The 19,038-nt window shown below is 39.1% G+C and overlaps 1 protein-coding gene across 2 annotated transcripts; it reads right to left on the bottom strand.

Annotated features, from left to right (window-relative positions):
* Nucleotides 1-673: 673 nt before the first annotated feature.
* Nucleotides 674-18,755, bottom strand: CD274 (CD274 molecule). Of its 2 annotated transcripts, XM_046663702.1 has the most exons (7): nt 18,561-18,755; nt 13,310-13,375; nt 12,096-12,437; nt 8,156-8,440; nt 6,092-6,196; nt 4,517-4,576; nt 674-3,391 (listed from the first exon to the last, which is right to left on the bottom strand). In XM_046663702.1, the coding sequence occupies exons 2-7, from the start codon at nt 13,359-13,361 to the stop codon at nt 3,369-3,371; spliced, it is 867 nt and encodes a 288-aa protein (XP_046519658.1). In that variant the 5' UTR covers nt 13,362-13,375; nt 18,561-18,755; the 3' UTR covers nt 674-3,368. The 2 variants fall into 2 exon arrangements, with proteins under 2 accessions (XP_046519658.1, XP_046519659.1); XM_046663703.1 differs by lacking the exon at nt 6,092-6,196.
* Between the last annotated feature and the right edge of the window lie 283 nt (nt 18,756-19,038).

Genomic DNA, 19,038 nt, shown 5'->3' with positions numbered 1-19,038 from the left:
TAGAAACAGTCATCATCATCTCTTGAGTGTCTGACTCAGAGATGATCAAAAGTCTCCTTAAAGTGAGCTTGATGACTATGTAATTAAGATAAATGACACATTAAAAGTTCTACACTTGGTTGAATGATGTGTTGTCATATTTGTTTTAAAACCACAAATCTTATGGTCCCACCCTTTACTAGGCCTTAATCCTCAAACTGTCTCATTCCAGGTCTCTCACTTCCTTTTCAGAACCTGAAGATTGAAATACATCCAGCGTCACATGCCCTGGCTTGCATATCCATGTTTACTGACCTGAGAAGAGGACTCTCCTAAAGGAAAGTCCCTTTGTTTCCATATATTTCTCTTGAGGACCACTCCTCCTTTCCCACTCTCCTACCTCAGATCTTCAATTTGGATGACACAATTTTTACTCTTTTCTTGGTGTTGGCCTAAAAGACGCTATCGAATGAGAGAGAATTAAAATTTCCAATCCACTCGTTTAAAAAAATAATCCTTTTGATATTTTTCATCACATAGGATTCAAGAGTGTGCTGTGTAAACATAGAAGCTATGAAAAAAGAACTGGGAAAGTGGCTGCAGATATTCCAAGTAAATGTCTCCACTGGGATGTTAAACTGGGAGTGATTTTATAAAACATGTAGAAAACAAGAAAATGGACATGCTGATGCACTGAGGAACAAAATAAATAAGAATATTTTATTAAATTAATGCAGGCATAAACAGTGACAATCAAATGCAGAATTAGATATCTCTGCCTATGTCATTTACAACGAAACACAAGACAAAGGAATAAAGTGCTTTACAAATCCAACGCCACGAGAAGGCATTAAGACTTAGCAATAAGAGTAAATAGACTGTATGTCTCACTCAGCCAGAATCCTCATGTGTACTTCATACAAATAAAGGATATTATCACACACACACAGAAACAAGGGATATTGCACAAATGAACATGTACAAAAAGATAACAGAAGGAGTTCTGTTGAAGATTCTGTTTCTTCAGCCTTGACATAGTAAAGCAAAGATTTTCCTTGTTATGGATTCAGGTAAACGGCCAAGAGGGAGGGAATACTTGGGGACCTCCTGAGAGGGCATCTAAATCTCAAAGGCTTTGGAAAGCAACATCTTAGGAGGCATTTGTAGTGATGAGAGCTGGCAGGACTCAAGGGTTCAGGCACAACTCACGGGCCTTTTCTGGTACAGGTACATAGCGTCTAGGTACTCTACTCAAATTTCCAAAAAGAACATGTGATTTTGTAAGTGCAAATTCAAAGTCAAATTTATACTCAAGAGAAAACAGAAAAAAACACAAGTTCCAGACATGATTCTGTCACAGTTAGTAATAAGGTTGACTCAGTGAACCCCAGAGAACCCATGGGTCTCGCTTTGAGAAACACAAAATAAGTCAAATCCAAACTCACTTATAGAGAAAGTACTCAACAAATGCTGGTTGCCTAAATGGAGATGTAGTATGTATTTAGCATGTGTGAAGTCTTACGAAAGATACCACGAGGCTATGGAAAAGATGATCTAGAAACAAACAAGACATCTGGGACCTCTGGGAAATTCAAATTTGTTCCAACTGCTACAGAAGAAATAATACATTAAATTAAAAAAGCAAAGTGCACAGCAGGCACATGACATGTTACCTCTCTGTGAAAAAGAGGAAAAAATAAATATATACTTTCACGTATATTTCCATATACATTCATAAAATATCTGTAGAAGAATACATAAACAAAAGGCAAGAGTGGGTGCTTCTGGAAAGGGAAACTACGAGGATGGAATAGAGACTTTTTAATGTCTCCTATTGGACCTTTTGAATTCTGAATTATGGAAAGGTATGAATTCAAAATTAAATTGTATTTAAGTAAAAAAGAAAGAACTGCTAAACAATACTAGATATAATATAAGTGAGCATCAGATGACACGGCAAAGGCAAATAAATCAGGGGTAAACAAAATGATAGAAAAAGAATTCAAGAGTTGTTTTCCATAGTTTTTAAAAATACTGACTTCTAAACTAAAATAAACTAAAATTGATTTGGTTATTAAAGTGTTTAAGTATTTTCAACTGTCCCGGAACACATTGACTGGCCACCCAGCACGTCCCCTCCTTTTGGCAGCATTTCTAGACTTTCTTCCTCACACCATCATTCTCCTCCAACACCTTATGCTATGACACTGCACTAAATTATAATAATAAATTTTTTTTATCGCTCACCCCATGATACTATGAGCTCCTTGAGGGGCAGTACTTTATTTTGCTCACATCTGTAGACTCACTGCCTGATACAGTGACTGACAGGCACGGGCACTTTCTAAATGTCCGCTGAATGAATGAATTTCTTAAATTAAAACACAGCTGTAAATTGTCTTCTAAGAGGACAGTGGGTCACAGTCGTGGAAATCTGAGGTTCACTATTCACCGGCTTGGGCAATTTAGTTTATCCCTGTGCTCCCTCAGCTGTGAAATAGCTATAATAATAGTGCTTACCACAACACAGTTGTTACAGGGATTAAATGAGATTATGTGTGTAGGAGTCCACACAATTGTAAAGCTATTTAAATGAAACAGATACTGTTTCATGATATTTTATCTTGAGGTCTGAGAATAAGATTATTGAGACACTTGAGGTCTGAGAATAAGATTATTCAAGTCAACCTAAGTATCAATGAGTTAAACAAGATAATATCCTATACAAACCAATGGTTTGCTCTCTATGCTTCCTATGTACTAACGGTTATGGAGGATACCAAGCACCTTACAGATACTACACGTTTTACTGGACACACAAAAGCCATTAAGCAGTAAGTTTAGTTTGGTGACAAAATTTTAACTTCTACTAAAACATATCTTCAAAAGAAATCATTCACAACCACACTCACATGACAAGACCCCACAGGCTCAAAATAAATAGAAATAACCTACTTAAATATTGTTGTAACACTGGGTCTTTCGACCACACAGAAGACAAATTGAGACACTGAGTGAAGGCAAAGGGCACTTCTGCAGGAACTGACCATTAAATCAGGGAATCTCAACTTGTTTTCCTAGGATGAGCAATGGACAATTGGCATGGAGGCTCATCATTCAGAAGTGTCCTTTCTCCCTTTCATCTGCGTCGATGAGTCGCCAGTCATTTTGAAGTACCAAAGCTTCCTTTCAGGCTACCCTTTCTACTGCATCCTTCTTTGTTCTCCTCCTCTTCTTTCCCAGCTTTCATTTCAGTGCTTGGGCCTTTTAAGTCCTACATCACCTGCAGCCTGCTGGCCCACTGCATTCTTCTGGTCATACTTAGCTCTGACGAACTCAGACCACAGGCTGAGAATCCCTGCTTTAAGATCAGAAGTTTCAGCGCTGGATTACGTCTCTTCAAATTGTGTATCTGGAGAGTGATAATGAGAAACATAACTTATATTTGCTAGATGATAAAATAAGTTTGCAATAAGAGAAAGAGGCCGATTATATTTATGCCCAATCACCCGTATATGTTAAGGGTGACCAACCATCCTGGTTTGCCAGGACTGTCCTGCTTTTAAAACTGAAATTTCCATGTCCTGAGAAATCCCTTAGTCCTAGGCAAATTGGGCCAGTTGGTCACCCGAGGGTGGTCCAAACACCATTCACTAATTAGCTCTACAACACATTTGAGTGCTATGGACACATAATGAAACCTGCCTGAGCTGGTCTAAGCTAATTAGACTACTCTAAACTTGGATTCATCGTGAGGTTTGGTTTCTAATCACATTAAATAAAGTTATATAAAAGCCTTTATATAACTTTCTTCTTAGTTCAATCAGCGGGATGAGGTCTTTCTGACCTTTTATAAATGCAGACACTTGTGGCAAAATGGAATTAAGCAGATAAATTAAGAGTAAGTTTCTACAGTCAAACTAGTAGGCCTTAAAACCTGATTTTTGTCACTTACCAACTATGTGTTCTTGGGCAAGTTACATTATCTTCCTGACCCTTTGTTTTCCCTACTATAAAGTGGAGATAATACCAGTATTTATCTCTATGATTTGGGGGAGGATTAAATGAGGTACTGTACATTAAGCAGTTAACACAGTGCCTGACACACAACTATCTACCTATCCATCTATCTATCTATCTATCCATCCATCCATCCATCCATCCATCCATCCGTCTATCTATCCATCTATCCATCTATCCATCTATCTATCTACCACCCAACCACATAAATCAGCTTGGTCCCCTGTTGCAGGGAGATGTCAGGATGCAGAGCAATAGAAACCTAGCAGAGAGCAGCTTCCTCCCCCGCCCACACAAAGCTGCTCACACTCTTTACTCTCCAGGGCCACCCCTAAATCTCCTCAGACCATGGAGGAGTTCTTACATTAGAGCTGGGAGGCAAAGAGGAGCCAGCAGTTCCAACAGCAAGCATTCTTTAAAAGGAGGGGAGGTTATGGCTGACAGCTTTCTCCCTGTTATTATTTTAACCTTCTGTTTCCTTTTTCTTTAACTTCCCGATCCCAGCTAATATTCTTACCATTTTGTTTCCTTGAGTTCGTATCTCGGGTGACACATTTTTCCACATCCATCATTCTCACTTGAAAGAAAAAAAATCACTTTTATTCCCAGATAACACAACTCTATATCCCACACAGTGACTCAAGTTTAAATTCCTACGAAACATTTTTAATTCCCTAGGAAATCTGTAGACTTCCTTATTCCATGGGTCCCAACCCCCGAGGTTGATTCATCAGTTTAGGACACGTGCTTTTTGCTCCTATATTTTCCTTAGGAGCATAGACTTTTATTTTCCATCCTTCCCTCAGAGATGGACCATATTCTGAGGTACTTTATTATTTATTGGTTTTCTAGTCATTCCTAATGCCAACTAACTATTTTTCACAGGGAAATATTCAAAATCCAAGTTGGCAACAGTCACTTTCTTGGACAAACTAACTCCATCTCAGAATCTTCCTGTCATTGAAACTTGATCCTTATATTCTAGCTGTCTCAGTTCTAAGTACTCATTCTCTAGAAACAGCTGACCTCTACTCCCTCAATTACATCACTTTCCCAGATCTGCCCACCCTCTTAAAGGGTTGTGGGGAATTTCTCAGCGACTGCTGGAATTCCCTTCCATTTTCCACTTCCTTATTTGACATCAGATAACTCTACAGGCAGATCATCACTGGATCCCTTTGTATACATCTCAAAGTACTGGGGAAATGTTTAGTCTAAATCATCTTAAAATGGGAGGAAATTATTTGCATAGACTCATTTTCCTGCATTTTAATTGTTCCCATGGGTAAATAGAGAGATAAACATGCAAATTATTTAGAAAACTATCTCACACTCTCAGAAATTTTGTAAAACACTCTATGGTAAAAGTTTTACAGCTCTACAGAAGGAACTATTTTTATTACTTAGGTGCCAGAAACCAGCTCAATATAACAGCTCAACAAATGCAAGATTCAAATGCATCCAAAAACAACAGGCATTTTAGCTTTTTCTCTCATGTAGTCTATGGTGATTTGCATGATAGAAAGAAAGCGTATGATGCATAGTCTTCTGCCTCCTTCAGACACACCCATTCCCCCACCCTCACACCTGTACACGTGATCTTCGCCCAGCAATCCTGCTCAGCTTCACTATAATTGCTGCTAGTGAACAGTGGACTGTCTTTGTGCCATCTTGCAAGGTAAAGTCAGGTTTCCCTGCAGCCATGATCCAACTCTCACCCTCCCGGAAATACAACTACAGTGTTCAGTGCCCCCCTCCAAGACAAGAGATGCCGCAGAACAGCGAAATGAGCAGGACTGAGGAAGAGGTGACGCACAGTTTCACACCGAAGCATAACTAAAACCTACTTTGCATAATTGAAAGTTGGCCCTGGAAGGGGAGGCTAATAGGAAGGCAGCATTTTGCAAATCAGTGTTTCCTTGTAGGGGCACACTAGCATTTTGGGCAGGACAGTTTCCTGTTATGTGGGACTGTTCTGCACATTACAGGAGATGCAGCATTCCTGATTCTGCCTCCTAAGTGCCATTGTGACAACAGCTCCCCCCATACTTCCCCACATCCCCATTGGAGACCATTGCAATAAAGGAAATACCATGTCTTTTTAAACAGATGATGATTGTCAGGGCTACAAGTAACAACGGGATGACGCCCAGAATTGCCAAGTGAGTTCTCTTATTTGCCGGAACTATAAGTGGTTCTGAAAAACAAAACAAAACAAAAAGAAACTGACTAAGGATAAAATTTTGATGGGAAAGGGTCAGAAAATAACCACCTTTGCAGTTTAATTTAGGTTAGCTTTAGATTAGTTTTCTTAAATACCAAAAGTTTCTGGCCAGCGAGTGGCTGGAATGGTGAGATACCTCTAATACGAATATGGGAACAGCATGGAAAAGTGGAAGAAGCCCAGGCTTTGGACAGATGGACCTAGGGTTAAATTCCGCTGCCACTCACTAGCTTTTGATCTCTGGCAAGTCCTTTAACAAGACTATAAAATGAAAATTATAATAAGTTTTGTGAGGCTAATGTCTGTAAAGTGCCTAACATAGTACCACAGGGAATGGCTCCTCAATACTAAATGGCAGCCTTGATTATTTCACTTCCTCTTGCATTTTTATAGAAGCTAGCAGCCTAGTGAACACGGCAAAGATGGAACATGAAGGCCAACTGGAACTGCCAATGAGCTCCTTCCTCCCCACATCTGTGGTCATGATCAGGGATCAATGTTTGCTTTCTTTTCTTTCTCCACAGTTTGAACATCTTGGGACATCTAGTCACTGGTATCTCTCACTAATCTCTCTGTCTGTGGTCCCACGCAGGAAGAAAAGGGGTCGCAGGCACATGATGCTCAGAGATTGCTAGCATTAGTCATGATCCCTGACAAGCTTTAAAGCCACAACAGCAGCGAGCCTTTGTCTGGTAGCTTACCATTTACAACTCCTGTTCATATGTATTTTATTTGAGCCTCGAGAACTTTGTAAGTCAGGAGTGCCAGGTATGAAAAAAATCCCCAGGTTGCAGAAAAGGAAACAGACTCCAAGAAGTTAGGTGAGTTGCCCTAGGTCTTCCCACAAATAAATTGTCATAAAACAGCTTTTAAATGGCCGGAACCCACTAACGCAGCTCCTACCAAAGTGCCTTATACCCCAGTAAGAGCATCTCTAGAATTTTCTAACTTTTTTTGCTCTTTTTATTCATAGGACCATCCTGGATTGTCTTTTCCTATTGTTTGACTTTTCTACTCTATTTTTCAGTTTTAGTTACTCTGAAGTCCCTGAAGCTTTACTAGCAACATCTAGTGGGGGAGGGGGAGGTAGGAAGGGCTTCTCTGAACACCTCTGGGTTTATGTTAAACATCACGCTCGCCCACCTCACTTTCTTTAAAGGTCTGAGCTTCTAGTCAGACTCTGTATCCTGCCTTACCCACTTCTGTAGGGCAGTGAGACAAAAAATAGTTGATGGAGTGCAGGTAAGAGTCTCAAATCATTTTCATACACCGTAGCTCATTTATCCCTATGATAACCTTGCTCGATAGGTTATAACCATATAGGGAAAGTGGAACATGCAGAAGTGGAGTGGCTTGCTCAGGGACACACGGCCTTATGTCCTGTGCCCCGAGCAGACTGCCTTGAGTTGAAAGGTCACAGACTACCCTGGGGGAGGCAGATGGGGAGGAAGGATCTCTCCCATTTGTAATAAGATAGAACAGTACATTCCACTTGCTTCCTGTCACAGAAACCCCGGAAAGAAAGGAGCAGCTCTGGTGTGCTTGGATTTCGATTCCTGAAACCCGGCCTGGGTTGAGGCTTCCTCTCGGGTGCTCCGCCAGATCCCCCAGCCATAAGAGCATTTCCTACATAGAACAAGAGTGTCTGTCTTCTTGTCTGTTTCCTGGAGAGTGTGAATGGTGTCTTATTCTTCCGTGAGCCCCCAATGCCTGGTACATAGAGCATATTCAATAAATATTTGCTGAATGTTTATTAAATAGCAATATGACTTGGATGAATGGAGGTGAGTAAGCAAGGTGCATTTTGTAAATATAGTGTTATTCATTCATTCATTTATTCACTAAACAATGCATGCCTGTGATGATTAGGCATCACGTTAGGTGCCATGAGACAACACTAGGCATATTTGAATAAGGCATTCAGAATATTACCTGGGATGACCAGCTCAGCTGTACTGTTTTCCTCAAGACCTGATCTCCGAAAAGTGCAGTAGAAAATCTCGTTAGCTGTTGCGTTGATTCTCAGTGTGCTGGTGACATTGAAAAGCTTCTCCTCCCTCTCAGAATTGGTGATGGTGGTTTTGCCACTGTGGACTCGGTGGTCACTGCTTGTCCAGATGACTTCAGCCTCGGGGTAACCCTCAGCCTGACATGTTAGTTCATGTTCAGAGGTGACCGGATCCACAGAAATTCTCTGGTTGATTTTGCGGTATGGGGCTAGGTTATGAGCAAAAAGAAAAATCAGGGCTTTCACTTAGCACGGAACAAGACATGTGGCTTGGTGTTATCCACATTAGAAAGGATATCAGTCCAGGCTGGTTCTCAGAAATAAGCTTAATGTTCAGATGTCCTAGCAGTGGAGAACCCTTGTTAGCTCTGCCTCAATTCTTCTATTCACCTTTGGGCCAAGTTTGGGCTCAAAGGAACAACTATCTTGCTATAAAAATCATATTGCCATTTTCTTTGGGCTCAGAGTAAATATATAGATGAATTTAAAGAGAACTGTCATCTTTAAGCCAGTAGTCTTTCTATCCAAATATGTCCATCCATTTATTTAAGTCTGTACCTTTCTCAGTTAAGTTTTATAGTCACATCAAGACCACGAAAAGTTCACGGTAGTTTTGAAGTCAATATACAATTCAATACACACTCCAGAGGTACAAATACAGGCAGTAAAACCTGGTTGTTAAGGGCAGACTTCAGAGCCGGATTGCTTGAGTTTAGAACCTGGCTTAACAGCTGAGCGAACTTGAGTAAATCACTTAATTCTTTAGATCTCAGTCTTTTCATCCATACAATGGGAATAACGCCACATTTCATTGAATCTAAGATGCCACCTAGTTAAAGACACACTCAGATTTCAGAGATAGTAAAATGAGAAAAACATGCACCTTGGATATGATAAAGTCCCTACTACATAGAGTCAATTGAGGCTTAAATGAGTTAATACAGGCAAAGTGCTTAGGACAGGTCCTGGCACATAATGATGAGTGTTCATGACTACTACTATTACACTAGAGCTGCTCCTCCTCCTCTGACTCCTACCACTTACGTGCACTCATGTGGTATTCTTTAGAAAGTACTGACAGTTCCTGATGAACTGTCTTGGAAATAAATTTTCACATATCCAAACCTGTTCATGTTTCAAAAGTTTTAGGCTTATCCTATTTGAGGAAATATTTCATGCACTCATTCACTCATTCAACAAATATTTTTGTTTGCTCTTGTTACATTACTACTCTCATATGCCAAGCCCTAGGGATACAGCAATGAATAAAACAGACCAAAATTCCTACCTTTGTGGACTATATATTCTAGAAGGAGGAGAGATACTATAAACAAAATAGATAAGTACATTTATATGATATGTTACATGATATATCAGATGGTGATAAATGCTACAGAGAAAACTTAAACAGGGCTGGCTGGGGGAGAGATGGGGTTGGTGGGGAAAGATAGCATTTAATCCTTGGTTCCCACGAATGAATTAGATTTATCAAGATAACTATGCAACACTTTGTTCTTTTAGTTGACTAATCCCATTTAAGATCTTGAAAGTATAAATGCGCACTTCATTTTCCCTGCTATTGGGTTCAACGATTAAGGGAAAACAATATTTTTAATGGAAAGTTAGATGTTTGAGAGTCTAATATTTAAACTAACAAACAAGAAAGGTGCAATAACACTCAAAGTGATAATAATAATTGAGTTAACCCAAAACCAACTCTTTCTAATTTCAGTTTTGAAATGCTTCACCTTTAAAATCCCATGGTGAGTAAATTCCCTATGGGGAAGCTGTGTTACCACAAGTCTGCAGTGATGGGAAGAGAAGCCTGACAGCATTACTGTAAAATCATTTTCATATGGAGGTGACTCAGGAGTTCTACTTCCCTGAGTTGTAAAGCTCATGTAAGCAGGCCAACAAACTTGTGCTGGTGACACTGCCTTAAGGCAATTGAAGCTTTGTGGCTGGCTTGCTCTCAGTGCAGCTCAACTCAACCTCCAAGGTCACTACATGCAAATGACAACAAGATGGATTGGGACTAGGATGCCAATTTAGTAATTTATAATACAAAATGGAATGGTCAAACAAATCAGATCCTCGATCTCACTGGTCATCTGTTTTGCTCCATCAGAGACCCCTCCCTGGAAAAATCATCAGTACCAGAAGGTTTCCTATTGTGTTGAACCAAGCAAAGGAAATAGCAGATCCACAAGGAACATTACAGAGCCCAGATGAACTGGAAGGACACCCTTCCTCACTACAGGGACAGCTGTCCCACTGTCTGCATACTCCTTATAGGCTGATGAGAAACCTTTTCTAGAAGCAAAAACTTATACACTCTATCCTTCCTTCTACCTGTCAGACTTACGCTCTTTCTCCCCACCCCAGATCTGGCAATGTTGGCTGTTGATAGGGCTAAGTCTTGACAATTTGTTTAATCCTTGAAACACAGTAGGTGTTTCATATTTGCTGACGGACTGAAGAAAAGTTGAAAATCCCAACTTGGGATCCTACCAGCTTACTTTCATGAATATCATTGTTCTAAAGAAATATATGGTAAAATAAAATTAAAATTAAATCTACTTCACAAGTGACATTTTCTTGACAACAGTAGCATTAATTGAGCCAGAATCAGAGACCCAATAATGTACCATAAAATAGATGTATTTCTCCTAATTCCTATATAATTTTGATTTTATAGTGATCAGTTATCCATTTCGGATAAATGTTAACTTTTTCTACTTATATTAATTGACCTTCAGATAGATGGTAGTTAGGCCAGGAATGGAAAAACCAAGCGATGATAATTTAATTCTAATCATATAGTAAAAGGTTATTATGCAAACAAAAGAAGCAGGCAGATAATCCGAAAACTATGACTAGAGAACGCAGATTTCAGCTCAATATCAGAAAGTAATTTCAACAGACTATGGAAGACAGGTTCAAATGAGAGGAGTGTCATTGCAGCAAATATGTGAGCAGAAGATCCTTTGGGGGGATTTCTGTTCTTTGGGCATTTGAATTAGCTGCTCTTGCCTGGGATCCTTACAGCTCTCAATTCTGTGAATCTTAACAGTGAAAGCAGAGGTGGTCAGCTGAGGTGTTTTCCTTTACATAGCTGGTGACAACCCAAAACTTTGAACGAAGTGACCTGATGACACATTTGTGGGTCAGTACCCGGGAATCTGACACTCATAGTTCCTCTTCAACACTCCAAGATAAGATTGGTATAGATTTTTCAAATTGAATGTATGCCCAGTGAGCATAGTTTACGCTGTCTCTGAGGAAGAATAATTACCTGTATACTTGACATGATTATTTTTCGCCATCAAAGATTGACTTCAAGTCTTTTTGTATGTGAACCTTACAATGGGGTTTGTTTTTAATACATTTATTTGGGTTTGACATAGAGAGGTTCAAAGGAAGGAAAACGCTAGTAGACCTAATAAAATTAAAAAATGATGAATAAAAAAATTCCTATAGGGACACACAAATAGTGGTTACTATCTTTGCATGCCATGGAAGATGGTGGTGAAGGGAGGGGGACACTTTTGTAATTCATTTTACTCCCTTCCATAGTGTCTGAATTATTTGCGAGTACACGTATTACTTTTATAACAAAAAGGTAAAGACTAGGAACTTATTTTTAGGAAAACTGAACATGCTGTGGAACTTGGCTCTGTCAGGTTTGGCTCTGGCTCTCCAAGGACGGTCAAATAGGATATGCTCATTGGATGAGTGTGTGAATGAATGAATGAACAGACAGCTGCTGTGGAAAGTAAGCTGGGCTTCCAAGAATGAAAAGTTGTCAACATTGGGATATGGTTTTAATAACGTTTGGGCCTCTTTATCTATAATAATTCTTACCATTGACTTTCAAAGTAATCCGCTTGTAGTCAGCACCACCATAGCTGATCAAGCAGCAGTAAACCCCTGCATCCTGCAATTTCACATCTGTGATCTGAAGTGCGGCCTTTCCCAAGAAGAGCTGGTCCTTCAACAGCCGGGCCCTCTGGCTGTAGCTACTGTGCTGAACCTTCGGGTCTTCCTCCCCATTCACAAATTGAATAATTTTCTTATTCTCCATTTCCCAGTAGACAATTAATGCAGCCAGGTTTAATGGTTCTTCTACTGGGAATTTGCATTCTATTGTCACATTGCTGCCATAGTCTACCACATACAGGTCCTTGGTAACTGTGATAGTAAATGCTGAAAAGAAAGATGACCAATCTTCAGAAGGTGGAAAATTCTTCAAAAAATCTACAGATTAGTGCAGGGACTACAAACAATTTATCTGATCACTCGTGATAATTATGTTTAAGTACTTCTCTAAAATACATATTTTATCCAGTGGGCTTAAAATATGTTTTGGGATACTGTATCTCATCCCTGAATTAGAATAACAAAATTAGCTAAACAAGTCATTGTCCCAAAATTCATAAACATACATTACTGTAGAAATATTATATGGCAATGGGGTACTTATAACCAGGGAAATTTTGTTTCATGTGGACATCCCCAGAATGTCCTTTGACTGGACATCTATTTGCCTTCTACATAGTCTGAATGGTAGATTTCAATAGTCCTCCCTTCTTACTGGCCTAAACTCCTGATCAGTTGTCTGCCCAGCGGTACATGGGTATGGAGATTTAGGAATGGTCTCAGGATGATGCCAGTACTGTGTTACCCTGACACTTTCCATGTACACTGTATTTCTTCCTTAGCATATACTCATTGGGAAAAGCAGGTCACAGAGCAACACCTTCACTCAGAATGATCCTGCCCTTATTTAAAACAAACTAATAAAATTTTCATACAGGCCATTTCCCCAGATAGTTTCAGTAATTATCCCTGGGAAATGGGTAATGGGTAATGGATAAATGGATAATGGGTTACTTTTGTCTCTTTCAGTTTGTCTATATTCCCTATATCTTTGTCCAATGACATGGGTTTATGAAATAAAGAAGGAAAAATAGAATGTCCTCTCTATAAAAAGTTACACCCATTTTTATCACATCCATTTTAACTTATGGTTAAAATATTTAAAATATAGAACCTAATGAAAGGATTTGGTGTCTTACCTTTCAGCAAATGACAGTAGGCCATGAATGTAAAGACACTAACTATCCTCATCTTTCTGGAATGACCTAATTATGGAAAACACAAAAAGAAAACTTCTTTACTCAATAATTGAATACCCAGAGATTACGGGACTTGGTAGTTCTAATTGAAATAGTCTTCTGATAACCAGATAATGACTGATCTGTAAGTGTGGAAATGCAATAGGGAATTTAGGATACTAAGTAATAAGGATTACTAAGTAATACTGTCACTTAATATCCCAGAGCCATATAAAGCCAAATGAAAAAAAGCTACTATGATGAGAATTTTTAAATTTAATTACAAGCCCTGAAAAAATCTTATAGTCTAGACTCAAAAGAAGCCAAGAAGAAAATATTGCACCAAAATGCTCTCAACTACTTCGTGTCTTTTCTGCAGTGTAACATATCTAGAAATCCAAACCTGTCCTGTGCTAAATGTCAAAGCAAAGAGAATACGACTTCCACATCTCCCACCCCTTAATGCTTCTTTTTTCCCCCCAGGAGCTGAATACTTTCATCTTACCCTTTAACTATTCAAGTCTTCCACATCACTACCCCAACCATGCCAGTTCTCCCCCAGGTGCCATCCTTGAAAAATCTACTCTCTGTCCTTCACTTATTCTAAATTATAAATCCTGTTCCCTCAATAAACTGATTCCACTAACAGCAGGGGGAGTGAGAAGGAGAAACAGCTGGATTTGACCAATTCATACTCAGATGTGAATGACTCACAGCCACTCTTTCAGGGGTGTCTGCCTAGATTCTATTCTTCATTTTGTCATCCGGCTTGAAATTCTACCAGTTCTTTCACTCAGCAAACATTGATTGAGCATCTCCTCTGCACCAGGCACTATTTTAGGCGCTGGGGATACAGCAGTGAAGAGGAAAGAAAAATCATTCTCCTCTTGGAGCTTATATTCGAGCAGGGGAGTAAATAAAGAAGGTTCGTACTGTTATTTCAGCCTTTCTGTTTACGTAACAACATTTTCTCTCTTGTGTTATACATACATTTATGCCCTTTGAGAATAAAGTCAATTTTCTCTCTTAGAGTCTCTTTGAGCTCTGTATACATACAAAAACTCACAATTGACCAAGTAATCAATGCGACACCTATATAAAGCAGAAGATTAATGTTCCTAATATATAAATAGCTCCCAAAAATCAATAAATCAACAAGGAAACTACACACAACCCAAAAGGAAAACGAGTATAAAGATTCCAACATACAGTTCAGAGAATAAGAAATACAAATGACTTCTAAATATAGGAAAGGATGCTCAATCTCACCGATAAAAAAAGTATAAATTTAAGACAGGAGATACCATTTTTCACCTATTAGCTTGACCAAAATTATAAAGATTCCTAATATTTAGTGTTTTTGAGGATATGAACAAATGGGTTTTCTCATCCACTCATGATAGGAATGTGAAGTTGTATAAACTTTTTGGAGCACAATTTGGTAACCTCTATTAAAAATTTAAATGTGTATGTCATATGAGCTTTCACTTCCTCTCCTAGAAGTATATCCTCCAAAAACAAAAATATATAACACAGTATATGTAAAGGGATGGCATTGGTAATACTAGCCTCAAACTGGGACTACCTAGACAGCTTAAGTAGTTAAATAAATTTTGGTATATTCATACAATGTAATACCATTAAGGACAGAATTAAGTACATGTAGATGTATTGATTTTGCCCAGATGTAGAAAGTAAGCTGCAGAACAGCATATGTAGCTGTTTTTAACAAAAGAAATCCACTTTTGTTAAAAACAAACAAAAAAAACCTCTGTGTGTATGTGTGTGTGTTTAAATGTAGAAAATGTCTAGGAAAATCCATACCAAGATGCTGACAGTGATTAACTCTAGCAGTAAAATTAGAGGGAGGATAGGCAGGTATTCACCTCTTTAAAGTTTTTAAAAGGAAGAAAGGAGGGGAGAAAAGGGAAAAAAAGGGAGACGAGATTGTGAATGATTTCTTTGGTGTTTTTCTGTGTCCAAATTTTCAAGTGAATGAATATGTCTTACTTTTATTATTAGAAAAAATAAAAACAAAATTAATGCACCATTTCACCTTGCCAAGCTGCACAGTGTTTGGCAGATAGAGCAGCATAATGGAAAGAACCCCAGAACCTTCTAACTGAGGTAGAATAATGACATTTGTTTATTTTTAACTTTTTCTTCATTATTAGAGTAATATAACCATACTACAGAAAATGAGAAGAGAAGGGGAAAATTGCCCACTATTCTACCACTTTAACCCAGGTAACTCCTGGAAACATTTTTGGTTGTCAAAACGGGCTGAGGGGGAGGAGTGTAAAGGTCGTAAAGGTCAGGGTAGCTGCTAAATATCCTGTGATGGACAGGAAAACCCCACAGCAAAGCCATGTCTGGCCCAAAACATCAAAAGTGCCAAGGCTGAGAAACCTTGCAATCACTGTGAGCATTTTAGTATATATTTTTCTTCTAGTCTTTTCCCCTATGAATCTTTGAAAAAGTAATTATAACTTTATCATACATTCAACACTCATTTTTTCATTTAATATAATGACATAGATATTTTCCATATTACTGCATGACATTCATAACTATCTTATTTAGTGGTGCCGTCATCTTCAATTCCTCTATTGTTAAGTATAAGATTGCTTCCAATTTTAAAAATATCAGAAGTATTTGTGCATTCAGCAAATATTTGTTAAGCGTCTACTGTGTGCCAGGCCCCACGCTAGGCCCTAAGGATAGATTCCCAAGTGGAATTATTGATCAAGGAGAAATAACATTTTCCTTATTCTTGACACATGTGGATAATTGGTACCAGTTACATTGTATCTTCACCCAGCACTGGGTGCTGTTTTAAAACTATTCTAATTTGGTTATTGAAAAGTACAACTTGAATTTTTCTCAGGTTTGTTGATTGTTTTAGTTCTTTTGTGAATTATCTGATCATTTTTCGCCCTATTTATCTTACTGGTTTCTTATCAACCTGTAGAAATCCTTCATGTTCATATACATATACAAAAAGGATAAAATAAAACAAATCATCCTCCTCCTGCTGGTGTGAGGCGCATAATCCTTATTTCTCGCCTTCCTGTCTGCCCTGTAGATGGGAACAGGGATGGTATTCAGGCCTGTGAGAACACAAAGCTTGTGGAAATGAGGCTGTCGCAGCAGCTATCCAGCTGTCCTTTCTTTGGGTCAAAGTTGATTATACTACAAGTATAAAATTCTAATGTGATATTATTAACACAAATATACATATTGGGCAGAAGAAAAGTTAAAATACCCCTAACTCCAAGCAAAGAACTGTTCAGTAAAACAGAGAGACGTTAAATCCACTCATGGATTACAACGAATTTTGCCAATGTTTATGGCATATTCTGGTGGAGTTTCTATCTTTAACAAATTTGGTTGAAAATTTTAGGAGTAGTAAAGATTTACTGGAAGGTGATGGATTAGATCTGATATTTACCTAACTGTTTATTATACTTCCTCTTCCAAGGCTCCATTCCCTTGGATTGTAACTGTCATCAGCGGAAGACCAAAAGGGGGAAGACAGACCATGTGCATAAACATGGTCTTTGACCTCTAAACCCCACAACAGGACAGCTGGTCTAAGAGAAGAATAATGACATCTTCTTCAGGTAAGAAACTCTGACGGTATAGCTGAATTCCCAGAAAGAACTGAGACATTCAAAGAGCAAGGAAATGTGAACTAGGGAAGAAGTGATGGTTCATTCAGGATGGGGAAGCAGGTTTGTCCCTGGGGGAAACCAGTATAATACTATGAAACTGACACTACTTCTCTACCTCCCAAGGGTAGCATGAAGAAACAGGGGAAATAATTTAAGCTTTGTTTCTCAAAAGTAGGAGCAAGGAGTGTCTTGATATCTGTTGGTTTAGGGTCTCCTTTTATTTTTACCTGATGTACATGAACTATGATTTGATTTTCACACACACACACAAATTCCAAGAGTTTGACGACGTGTCTCCAAGTGAGCTGAAAACCCACCTCATTAATAGATCAGGAGAGTTGATCTATTAAACCTCTACTAAACTATCAAACTCTATGAAACTCAACTAAACCCTGTTCCCAAACTCCATTTGGGTGACTTTAGTGACCCCAAGACATGCTTGTACGTTTGCCAGGTGTGGCTTCAGTTCCCTACAGTATTTCTGTGACCTCCTTTAAGACCACACTCTAACTGCTGTCCTGCAACCTCTGTCTACCCCCTTCACCAAAAAAGGCTAATTTTTTCCTCAGAGTATCATAGTTTTTCTTAAAAACTGCTGGCAATTGTCAATGTGAACTGGTACAGCCTTTCTGGAAAGCAATGTTCAATTTACATCAAAAGGCCTTTAAAATATTCAGACTCTTTGACTAACGAGTTACAATTCCAAGCGTTTACTTGAAGGAAATAATTAGCAATGTCCCAGAGAGTTATATACCATGATGTTCAGTGAATGGCTAAAACAGTAAACCACTATAAATAACCTTTATGCTCAGCATGGGGGTTAATTTTGCTTGGTTACTCTGCATGATGAAATACAGCCATTAAGGAAAAATCACATTTCAGAAGGCTATTTAATCCATAGAAAATGATCCATAGTACATATATTTTTTAGGTGCAAAAAACAAGGCAGAACATCGGTACTTAAAGTATTCCCTGTGTTATAAGGCAAACCCAAACTGAACTTTGACATAGACCAAAGTCAATGTGTCTAAGAAATGTTTTAACATTTTTTTCTTAGGCTCCTCTCCTCCTCTTTCAGGACTCCTTTAGGTCCTCAGAGCAGACAGAGCAAAGAACTCAGGTTCTGGTATCCTGGATCTTACACCAGGAAGGGACCTTAGGAGATGCTGCAGGTGGGATATCTCACCCAGAACAAACTGCTAGTGAGTGGCTGATGGTGGACCAGGACCCAGGTGTCCTGACCTCCAGCCTAAGAATTTCCCTCTAGACTCGGCTACCTACCTCAGGACCATATTCATGAACGCGCAGAAACATATACTTACAAGACTGACATTAAGCAAAACTGAATCTCACCTGGTGAAAGGCCAAACATGTTACCTGTTCTTATTAATCTTGACAGCTCCACTGCCCCCTAAACCATGGCGCTTCCCCTTTCCCTCCTCTTCTCTCCACCCCAAAGAAAGGGTCTATAGACCGTCCGTTTTTAAACGCCGAGCGAGATGGCCAGGGGGCGACCTGCGGGGAAGAAAGCTCCCTACCTGCCGGCGGGGAGACTCGTGGCGAGCGGGGAGACCCGGGACGCTGCACCCAGCTGCGAAGACTGCGGGCGGCGCATCCAGTCCAGAAAGGGTCGCTTTGAGTGGGCGGCAAGAAGGGGTGGAGCGGGAGTGAGGTCCCCGCCCATCTGCAGGGAAAGACTTCTCTGGGTCAGCTCTTCTTCAAAAACAACTAGACTGCCCCGGTAACCCACTTGTCAGAAGTGGAAGTATCTTTCCCTGCACTTCTTTTGAGAAGTAAGCGGATCTTGCGTTCTTGGAAGAAAAATGTATATAAACGAAACCAAAAGTGAAACTCACTAGTACGGTTTCCTGTAAATCAGCTTTTTAAAGGAAAAGCTTCAAGGATTAAACCAAATCAACATCTGATGTTTTTAAAAAGATTTAAAATAATACTACTTTCAGAATTTAGACGTCTTAAATTCTACCATCAGGTTTCCCCCGTTTCTGATAAAAGCTT

Source organism: Equus quagga, chromosome 6 (genome assembly GCF_021613505.1).
Source record: "Equus quagga isolate Etosha38 chromosome 6, UCLA_HA_Equagga_1.0, whole genome shotgun sequence".
Lineage (NCBI taxonomy): Eukaryota > Metazoa > Chordata > Mammalia > Perissodactyla > Equidae > Equus > Equus quagga.
This window is presented reverse-complemented; position numbering and strand designations above follow the sequence as displayed.